Raw genomic sequence first — 10068 nt, forward strand, 5'->3', positions numbered from 1 at the left:
AATTTTACGGTATCTTTAGGTTGAGATCCAAACCCAGCCTAAATCTAGTATACAATACACACCTCAAAATAAAAAAAGGCATTTTTGTGAAAGCTTTTATTAAAAGCATTGCTGGGGTTAATTGGCAATTTACGAGGAAATTTCTCTAAAAAATGGCATTCGTAGTTTCCGTTTCCGAATTCCGTGATGCTGGTATTCTGAGCAAATTCTAAATTTTTTGGTAAATTTCATTATGACAATACATTCTTCTCGAGAGGCATAAATTTATTGTTGTCCTCGTTTTCAAACAGATTTCATTGCTATAAAATTATACATTTATAATGATAATTGTGTTGTTTACACCTCATGAGACATTTTGAATTTCATGTACTTTTGTTTTAGAGTTAATGTTTGCCTTTTGGGAATTTAAATTGGTTTAAATGTATAATTTCATAGCAATGAAATCTGTTTGAAAACGAGGACAACAATAAATTTATGCATCTCGAGAAGAGTGTATTATGAATATTCTTTTGAAGCATATTACTATAAAAGAAAAAGCGTCTTCTTCGTCTGTTACCAGCTTTTATCGGGACTGTCCCATTAGTTTTTTTTGTTTTTTTTTGCATAGTGATGCAAATCGACATACCCAAAAGTGACGAAGCATGATTTTCAAAGAAAAAAAATCTGGGCAAATTTGGGACAAAAAGTTCCTAAAATTAGGTTTTTTTGGACTTTGTGTTATAGATTGCTTCATTAGTTTTTTCTAATTTTTTGCATAAAGATAGAGGGCAAGGATCTCTTTTTGGACTTTGTGTTAGATTGCTTCCTTAGTTTTTTCTGATTTTTTGCTTAAAGATAGAGAGCAAGGTTCTCTAAAAAGTGGCTGAATCAGTTTGTTTCGGAATTTTTTTTTGGCCGTAAAAATTGAATATTCTTATTTGGGGAAATTCCCCTTTGTCATTTTTAGGGAAAATAAGCATTTCTCGCGATTGCCTTGGTTTGGTATTTTTTCTGATTTTTTGCACAATGATGTAAAATGGTAATGTTTAAGATCTGATGGAGCCCGATTTTCTAAAAAAAGATTTCTTTAGGCAAGTTTGGGTCAAAAATGCCTAAAAATAGGGTTTTCTGGACGTTTCTTCTGATATTTTACACATTTTGTGCAAAATTGGAAATCCTTAAAATTTGAGACTTTGAGAAAAATTTGAGAAAAGTTTTTAGGCAAATTTAGGCCAAATTTCAGATTTGTGGAATAGTTGCTTCTCAATTTTTTCTTTAATAAGATAGAGTTATCTTTACAGGAAAGAAAGGATTGTTTTTGTTTATGCCCATAAACTATTTGGGGCTTCTTAGCTCTAAAACATCAGAAAGCCAACGTGAAACAAGTTGCATCATTTTTTCAAGCTTACGCATCTGTATGTTACGCTGTTATCTTTTCTGTTTCGTTCGAACATTCTCATTTTCATGTAGCATGTTTCCGACTATCTATATCAGGTAGGTCCATTCAGCATGTTGCTTGTTACTTTCCGGACCTTCTTTTTATATGATATTTCTAAATTTGCTTTCTCGTGAAATATAATTCAGATTTCGGCTTGGTCTTTATGTAAATTCACATAAAGGAATTTTCAAACGGGAAGGAGTGGCTATATTTTCTACTTGGAAATCCTTTCTTTTCTGGAAAAGATTTTCCTTTTACAGCGTGTTTTTTTTTTGTAATTGGCAAAAATTTCTTCATGTAAAAATAAAAATGTCTGGTCTGCATTACCACAGCAATCTAATTTTGCATATAGAAATCTTTATTTAATTTTCTTTTTTCGAATTTTCTTTTAAATTTCTTGTCACTATCACAACCTAGTATGCCTCCACGTGGCCTGCATTGTAAACACAAATGAAAGCTTTGTGTGCACGTGGACTGCATTGCAAATACAAATGAAAGCTGTGTGCGGGCAAACGATTAAAATGGTCGTCCCATGAAGTTTTTAAACCAATATCCAATTATTCTTTACACACTTTATATCGATCTTGTCTTGCGGTTCAGACGTGGTAAGAAAAATCTATTGATAATTTCGACATTTTTAAACAGCTTAGAATAATGCAATTTTCGTTTAATCTGAAGTATAAAAATTGCCATAAGCCAAGCATTTTCATTTCTATCTTTTCTTTTTTGTAAAGTTAATTAACAGTTAATCCTGTTATGTCTGGTTTCGATGCAAGGGTATATCTGTCACTAGTTTTCTTTCAGGAGTTGTACTATCTGGAAGCAATAGTGTAAGATGTGGCGATCAGTGATATTAGTGGTTCTATCCATTGGATTGGTGATTGCCAAACGTTGGGCTTGTCCGTGAGTAGAGTTACACGTTATTTTTTAAGAACATCCAAATTTTTTGAACCCTTTAAATTTTTTTCAAGTTCTTAACCAGTTTTTCGGGTGCTTTTGTAAGAAAATTATGACGTCAGCAAGCGTTATGCAAACCAGGAGTCGTCATTTTAAAAAGGTTTTATATTAGTTTTTATTTAGGAATTCTTCTCCGCGAATTTAGATGTTAGTTTAAGCGCGTATCTTCAGTAATCTCGTTATCTAATGATATTATACAGTCAACCCTTTCTAATTTGAACCTCTCTTGTTTGAATAATTCTGTGATTCGAACTAAAATATTAATTCCCCTCAGCTGGAAAGTGGTTTAAATTATGCTCTGTAATTCGAATTTTTTTTATTCGAAGAAGATCTTTGGTTTTGAGTCAACTGTAATGAGGACTCGAATGTTTAACATGATTCTTGCTGATTTATCCTCAGGACGTTGAGCAATGCAATCACCCAAGAAGATATTCTTCCACGCTGCCGAAGCCTGTAATCAAGCATATTATGATAATGTGGTTGAAGAACTCAAATCAAAAACACTCCATATAAAGTCATCAAGAAAATCGAGGAAAATTTGCATACTGATGCTGGAATAAGAGTTTTAGTGGCTGATCATGGGAAACACCAGAATGATCATTTATAGGGGCACCGACGGGTAAAAAAACGACTTTTTTTGGTCTCTTTTTTCAAAATTTTGGTGAATTTGACTTAGCATCATTTGGAACCGTCAAAGTATAAGCGTCTTTGATTGTTCCACTCTTCATGATTACAACAAGACCTTTTACTGTCGGTCGTTTTCCTGAAAGAATATTCCCCCCTTGTTTTGGAAAGTTTCCGGAAAAGGTCCAGTTGGGGAAAGTTTAAAAACATTGCGCTGAATTAGTCTAAGACGAATCACTATCTAAGAAAAAAGCCCAAAGCCGTAGAAAAGTTGCAAACGGTTTTTTTTTGCCGAAAAGAATTTACAGTCGGTAGTGTTGCCAATCCTTTCTTTGAAACTACTATCATAACGCCATACCACCATTTTTTTCCCACCTTTACTATTACTGTAACGGACGATAACATCGTCTATAATGCCGATGAGCTGTAAAATCAAATCAAATCACTCATCTTTTTCTAGAAATGAACAACTGATGAAGGAAGGAGCAAGTTTTTTCCAGAAAAGGTCTGAAGTTCGTTTCGGTGATCATGAAGTGGAGATTAATAAATTCTTTTGGGAAGCTTTTGAGTTAGGATCATACGGTTTAAGACCTTTCTTCACGGATCCATCAAAGAAATATATTATTACTGGTCATTCTCTTGGTGGTGCTTTAGCTTCAATTTTGGCTCTGCGAACAACTCAACTGTTTGGTGTAAGTGTTATCGTTGTTCTAAATCTACAATTTTTATGGATTTTTTGTATAAAAATCTAGCAGCAAAAGAGTATAATTTATTATGAATATTGATAAAAGGGATTTATCTTCTTTATGAAAATGGTGTCAAAATTTCTTTATAGTCTACTAAATATACTTTTGCTTTACTTCTCAACAATTGAAAAATTGTAAAATTGAGGATAAGAGGAAAGAAATCCTTTTCCTTCTATCCTTGTGCACGCGCACAAGTTTCCTTACTTCCCTCCTTACAGAAAATACTACTTAAAGTAAGATTTATTCACAATTTTTTGCATTTTTTACATTTTGCATTTTAAAGGGATCAGCGTGGAAAAATCCTAAATCTAGTTTGATTACATTTGGTCAACCACGTGTCGGAGATGCAGCGTATGCGGAACTTCACGATTCCTTAATCTCAACCTATCGCAAATTGCGCTTCGTAAACAAAGCAGATTTGGTAACAAAACTTCCACCCCGATCATTGGGCTATCGTCATCACTCAAGGTAAAAGAAAAGAAATTTATACCGATTAAAGTTGCCGTTGACTTTTCTCTTTTGAAAAATTGAGTTCATATATTGTTCCAGCTAGGCCCTTATAAATTTCGCTATAATGCAATGCCTCCTCCTCTCTGTAGCATTAACAATATGAATTGATTTCTCAAAAGCGTTTTTTACTTTTTAGAGCTGTATACATGGGTCAAGAGAAAATTCCCAAGAAAGGATGGTGGTTTTTCGGGATGAACCACGAAATCCAAGATGGCGTTTTAATAACGATCAAGAAGAAGATGAAGAAGAAGATGAAGCTCTATTGGACGAAGATGCAGAGTTGCTCCCATTGAGAGAAAATATGGAAGAAGATATGATCGATGAGGAGCAACAGGATGCTGGTATGAGAGATTACTGGAAAATCTGTTCAACACCAAGAGCTTTCTTTTGTGTCAGCAGTTATAAACATATCATACCGAGCATGAAAAAATATCATGGTATTGTACTCTATATTCGAAGCATTAAGGAAACCCATCTTTTCAAAAATCAAAAAGGCACCGAAACGACCAAGTTTAATGAAGACCTTGTTGCGACGTGTAAAAAGTTACAAGGATAACTTCATTTAGATTTATACTATCTTTTTTTTTAAACGGAAATATGTAGATTATAGGAATGAGCTCCCAGCGGTGCGTGATCATGTGATTGAAACTTTTTAAAATTTTGGCGTGACCCGGATTTTGGCGTGATGGCGTGATGCGTGATAGGGAAAAATTTAGACATGATGCGTGATTCGGACATTTTTCCTTAATTTCACATTTTTTGTGCGATATTCTTGATTCTGACGAGGGCTGCTGCCGAGGGGGGGGGGCTAGAAGACAATCCCAATCTACTAGGTTACAGATATTAGGTAATACGTGGCTCAATTAATATAGAAGAGCTGCAACATTCATTTGACTTAGTTACATTGAAATTGTTTTTTTTCTGCATACCTATTTGATATGAAAAAAAAATCAATTGCTATAAGGAAATACAACTTCATTTTCATTTCGAAATTTCCTGGGGGGGGGTAGCACAGGAAAAAATCCGTGAATCACATGCGTGTGAAAACCAATTTCCGAGCATGTGATCCTGCAAAAAATCACATGCGTGTGAAAATGCAATTCACAAGCCATCTTTTCTCAACTTAAATGGAGTGTCTGACTAGATCTAAAATCAAAAATAGGATTGTTTGTCTTTCTTAGAGAGAGAGGGTTAATACCATAAAAGTAACTCACTTCTATTCTATTTAACAAGTGAGAAAAGATGGATTGTGAATTACATTTTCACACGCATGTGATTTTTTGCAGGATCACATGCTCGGAAATCAGTTTTACCAAGCATGTGATTTCCATACTTTTTCCTATGTAGGGTACTAGGGTTGCATGCTAATGGATGGTTATGTGCCGCCCGACTTTTGACGACGGACCCTTAGCAGGACTCAAAAGGAAGACAAAAAGAAAAATGTTATGAATTTTACGATCCTTATTGGAAATAAACCCAAAATATAAGCCCTAAAAGTTTGCACATAATCAGACCTGAAACAAAAGAATTTTGTCATAACACGCTAATTATGCAGATTTTTTATAGCGACAACAAAAGAATCGTATTGACTTGACATAAACTCCCTTAAGGGCCATTGTTTTCAAGAAACTGTTTTTCCATCTCTTTACATTCCTCTGGATGTAGTAACTAACGAGAGATTTTTGTTGAGTTATTTGTTCTATGGAGTCTATTCATTTTGTATTGCTAACGGTAGCTCATAAATCTTAAACTTTCGAGCGAAAAAAGCGGATTCTGAATAATTATATAATATTGGAAGGAAAATAATTTATCTTGGTAATTCGATAATTAACTGGACGAAAATCTATTTCAAAAGATCCTTTTTTTTAAGAACTTCCTAAGAATTGTCAATAGGTGTAGGATTTTTGTCAAAAGATTGATATTTTCCTAATTTAAAAGTCGTATGTTTTGCTATGATGGCTATGATTGTAGTGCATGGATGTGTTTTTTTTGTGTGTGATACATGATTATAGGCTATTTTCTGCTATTTTTGCTCGTAGTTGAGTGATTTTCTTGATCGCGAGGAGAACAAAAATCTCTGCGTAAAGTTAGGCTTTTTTCATAAAATATTCTAAGCCCAACGACTGAAGCCATTACCAAGTTGATTATATCCTTTGAGAGTCTTCAGGTGGTACCTCTATAAAGTAGTCAACTACTTATTAACTCCTCTGGGAATCAATACACCTTTTCGAACGTAGTCGCACAGTCAGGCGCGTGCCACTTTATTATTTAATTTACCACCCTAGACTCGATCGCGCGGTAATTGGCGGCTACGGTTGAAAAGGTGTATCACCATAGCAATATTTTGAAAACGATTAAGCGTTGCTTGCGACACAATTTATGAAAACGAGGTCTTATTCTTGAAAGGTGTATTTTTGGATATTCGTTGTTTAGATAAAAATCTAAAAAAAGAAAGACTCCACGTGTCAATTATTTTTGTAAATTTTTATGATGAAATCGGAGGCTTGTAATATTCCATTGAAGAGTTTGTAACTCAAAAAAAAAATTACAGCGCAAGTCAGCAACGTGTGGTTTAATAATTGATCGATAATTAATCTCCTTAGATGGAGCTCGGTCAGAGATTAATATGATGGTCACCTGCAGGGTCATAACAACATGTAATTTTGGATTTAATTTTAAGATTTTAGCCATCAAGTTGGATTACTGTACGGTTAAATATAATCCATTTTTAGATATAATTTTCTTTTTTGAAAAGACACCCCTGTGTCACAGACCCACTAGGACCCCAGCCCCACTAGAAAATCTGCCAAAAATCTCGTCTCCGGTGGGAAAATAGTATTTCAGTCCCGCTGGGAGAACGACTTTGATTTCACCCCAATTCGAAATTCGATGTTTAAAAATTTTACTCCAAAACGATCCTACTGGATTTTTTAACCTTGGGACAATAGAATTTCTATCTCCATCGGAATTCAATAGGAATGTTTATCCCCTGAGAAAAAAGTTCCAGTGGGGCTGTGAGACAGGGGTGTAAAAAGGTAAAAATACACTCTTTTCTTTATAAGAAGAGTGAGTCTCAAAAACACCAAGATTATAATTTAAGAATCATAATTCTCCAGACTAGAATGACTGATTTTCAGGCAAATCAAGGGTTAAAGTAGTAAAATAATGTTCAAATTGTACACAGAATTCCATAAAAATAAACTCCGGTAAATTGTCATGGGTCAGCCTTTCTTATATCTAACATTCAAAATTTAAAAGATAAGTATATCCTAGTAAGTGCGAGCGCAAACACAAACAAAATCGGGAAATCAAACCGGAAAGATCAGGAAATCGAACCCGATTATTGCGATTGATCGGATTTACGCACAATTAGAAATGAAAAACAATGATTTTGATAAGAAACTCCTTAACCGGAGTTTAATAAGCTAGATGAAATAAATATTTGAACTTAAAAAATTTTCCTCTTACAGCTTTTATCTTGTATGTCTGTTGACCCATTATCAACATTACCGTGTGCTTCAGAAGGATGTCTTCATACTTTAAGAGAAGAAATTTTGGCAAATGAGCCCATTCGCTAATTTTAGTGCAATTTGGCGGATTTTATTTTGGCGATTTAATAAAATTTCTAAATTTGGCGAAAATTAATTTGGCAAACAACCCATTTTTTTCTCAATAGACCAGCGTCCGAGATTCAAAAAAGGCCTTAAAAATGAATTTTGTAGGGCACCCCTTAGATCAGGGCAAATTTTTTATATTATGCTCCTAATAGGGTGTAGAAATAACAAAAAAAATTTGCCTTTCGAATCTCCTGCAGATTTGGAGTGAATTGATTTTTAATTAATTGATTGAACTTATCAAGGTTTCCCCCTTTTACTAACGGTTTTTTCGAAGTCTGAAAATCAAATATCTGAGGCTACCAGCGGATTCACCGTGAAAATTTGATAAAGAAAATGGGGTTATTTGTTAAGTTTTGACCACCTGGTGCCGAGAAATGGCATTTTTAGGGCGAAAAATCAACGTTTTGGGCGTTTTCTGGTGACGTCAGCATTTTCCTAGGAGCATTTTTAGAAAAGATCATTCTCACAGCTGGATAGCCCTGAATTAGTAGAATGCAAAAATGGTATGGTTTGTTTACTTTCAATATCTAGATCTTGAGATATTTTGGTTTAAATATTGAAAATTATCGATATTATTTGCTGAGTCAGCAGTTTTTCAGCATATTTACCCACCTTAAAAATGAATTATCGAAAAATTTCGTCCCCGCTTGGGAGAAATATTCTACAATTTCAGCCCAAATAGGAAATTGACTTTGATTTCATCCTTATTGGAAATTCAATAGAAAAAATTGCACTCCAAACCCATCCTCACTGGATTTTTAACCTTGGAACAATAGAATTTCTATCCCCATTGAGATTTCAATAGGAATTTTTATCTCCACTGAGGAAAAAGTTCCACCGGGGCTGTGAGACAGGGGTGTGATAGGAGTTACTTTAATTCTTAAGATTCCTCTAAAACTTGCGTCTAAGCTATTGAACACGGTGTAGGCTTTACGGTTGACTCTTATTCGATCGGCTGTGAGACAGGGGTGTTTTTACAAGTATACTTGCTTGTCAACTTTTTCGATATAGCTTGGATATCAATCAGGCTGTTTACTTTTGATTTTTCTAGTTTACCACCTGGTCTTCCTAAAGCGATTTAGCATTCCTATATCTGCATGCAAAAGTTGTGAATTAAAACGTTTTTTTGATAAGAACAAAGAACAAAGTTTTTGATGCCTTCGAATGTTCTTTACTGTTTGAGTTTTAACCCTAAAAATGTTCTTAACATGTTTTTATTTTTCACAATTTTGCGAGTATTTTTGTCTATTTTCCTAAGAAAATGGGTGTTTCAGGGTCTGCAAAACCTTAAAATGTTCTTGACTTTTCTCATAAAAAACGTAAATTTCACGAAGCTTAAGCAAATTGCAAGAAATATCAAAATAATAAAATAATTTAACTTTGAATATCCTAACCTGATAACAGCTGTTCATAATTTTTTTACGCGCACGGTAAATCTCTGAAGGCGCTTAGAAATTATGTTTTCACGCATCCCTTTAGAGCATCAGCGTGGTGTGCAGAAAACATTCACAATCTGATCTCAGGTTAGAATATCCAGGCTATCCATTTGATAAAATCCAATAGCAATGTAAAAACAAATTCGTAGTTGTTTCCATTATGAGTTTAAAGCCTGGAGAGCTAGAGGAGAATCTCTAAGATTTCCCAGGCAAGAAAAAGTGAAGCCACTTATTTCCAATCCAGAACGCGCCTAGAACGCGCCGTAATCATCACGGCGGATTGTATCTAGGGGCTCCTTTGTTTTTGAGGACTGCATCTTCAATCAATCAATCTAACAATAGATTTTACTTTCAATCCAGAGCGTTTGTGTAAAAAACACGCGCGGGCGTTCTGGATTAGAAATAATTCATTTCAATTCATTTCCCATCCAGGAGTCTTGAGTCTAGCCCTTCGGGCTTGGGAATCAATGGTTGTATCCATATTCCTAATTTTGAAGTTTTGATACTCCCTCGTGGAGACTTTTATGAGTCCGTCCCGAATTATCAATTAATACAATTATCTGCAGGTTGGCGTGGAGAATTAAACGATAAATAATCTACTTTTACATAACAAAAGCTGTGATTTGACATCTTAATTCCCATAGGAATTTATTTCCATCGATGTTATCTCAATCGAACCATCTCTATTCCCGTAGGATGTAATCTTCACGTCTCCCGTGAGGTTTAATTAAATCTTAACTGTCTAATTTCTTTTTGTTCAG

General features: G+C 34.5%; 1 protein-coding gene across 1 annotated transcript; it reads left to right on the forward strand.

Moving 5' to 3' along the window:
- Nucleotides 1-1917: 1917 nt before the first annotated feature.
- On the forward strand, nucleotides 1918-5219 carry LOC136805534 (uncharacterized). The gene is made up of 6 exons (XM_067062103.1): nucleotides 1918-2022; nucleotides 2222-2320; nucleotides 2774-2993; nucleotides 3459-3690; nucleotides 4028-4212; nucleotides 4391-5219. The coding sequence occupies exons 3-6, from the start codon at nucleotides 2953-2955 to the stop codon at nucleotides 4545-4547; spliced, it is 615 nt and encodes a 204-aa protein (XP_066918204.1). The 5' UTR covers nucleotides 1918-2022; nucleotides 2222-2320; nucleotides 2774-2952; the 3' UTR covers nucleotides 4548-5219.
- Nucleotides 5220-10068: the final 4849 nt, after the last annotated feature.

Source organism: Clytia hemisphaerica, unplaced genomic scaffold, assembly GCF_902728285.1.
Source record: "Clytia hemisphaerica strain Z4C2 unplaced genomic scaffold, Clytia hemisphaerica genome assembly, whole genome shotgun sequence".
NCBI classification, from domain to species: Eukaryota; Metazoa; Cnidaria; class Hydrozoa; order Leptothecata; family Clytiidae; genus Clytia; species Clytia hemisphaerica.

Excerpts from the sequence above, each read along its gene's own strand:
- LOC136805534 (XM_067062103.1), top strand. The coding sequence starts at position 2,953 with ATGGGAAACACCAGAATGATCATTTATAGGGGCACCGACGG. Across the intron at positions 3,691-4,027 it reads GAACAACTCAACTGTTTGGT|GGATCAGCGTGGAAAAATCC; the intron begins GTAAGTGTTATC and ends TGCATTTTAAAG. Across the intron at positions 4,213-4,390 it reads GGCTATCGTCATCACTCAAG|AGCTGTATACATGGGTCAAG; the intron begins GTAAAAGAAAAG and ends TTTACTTTTTAG.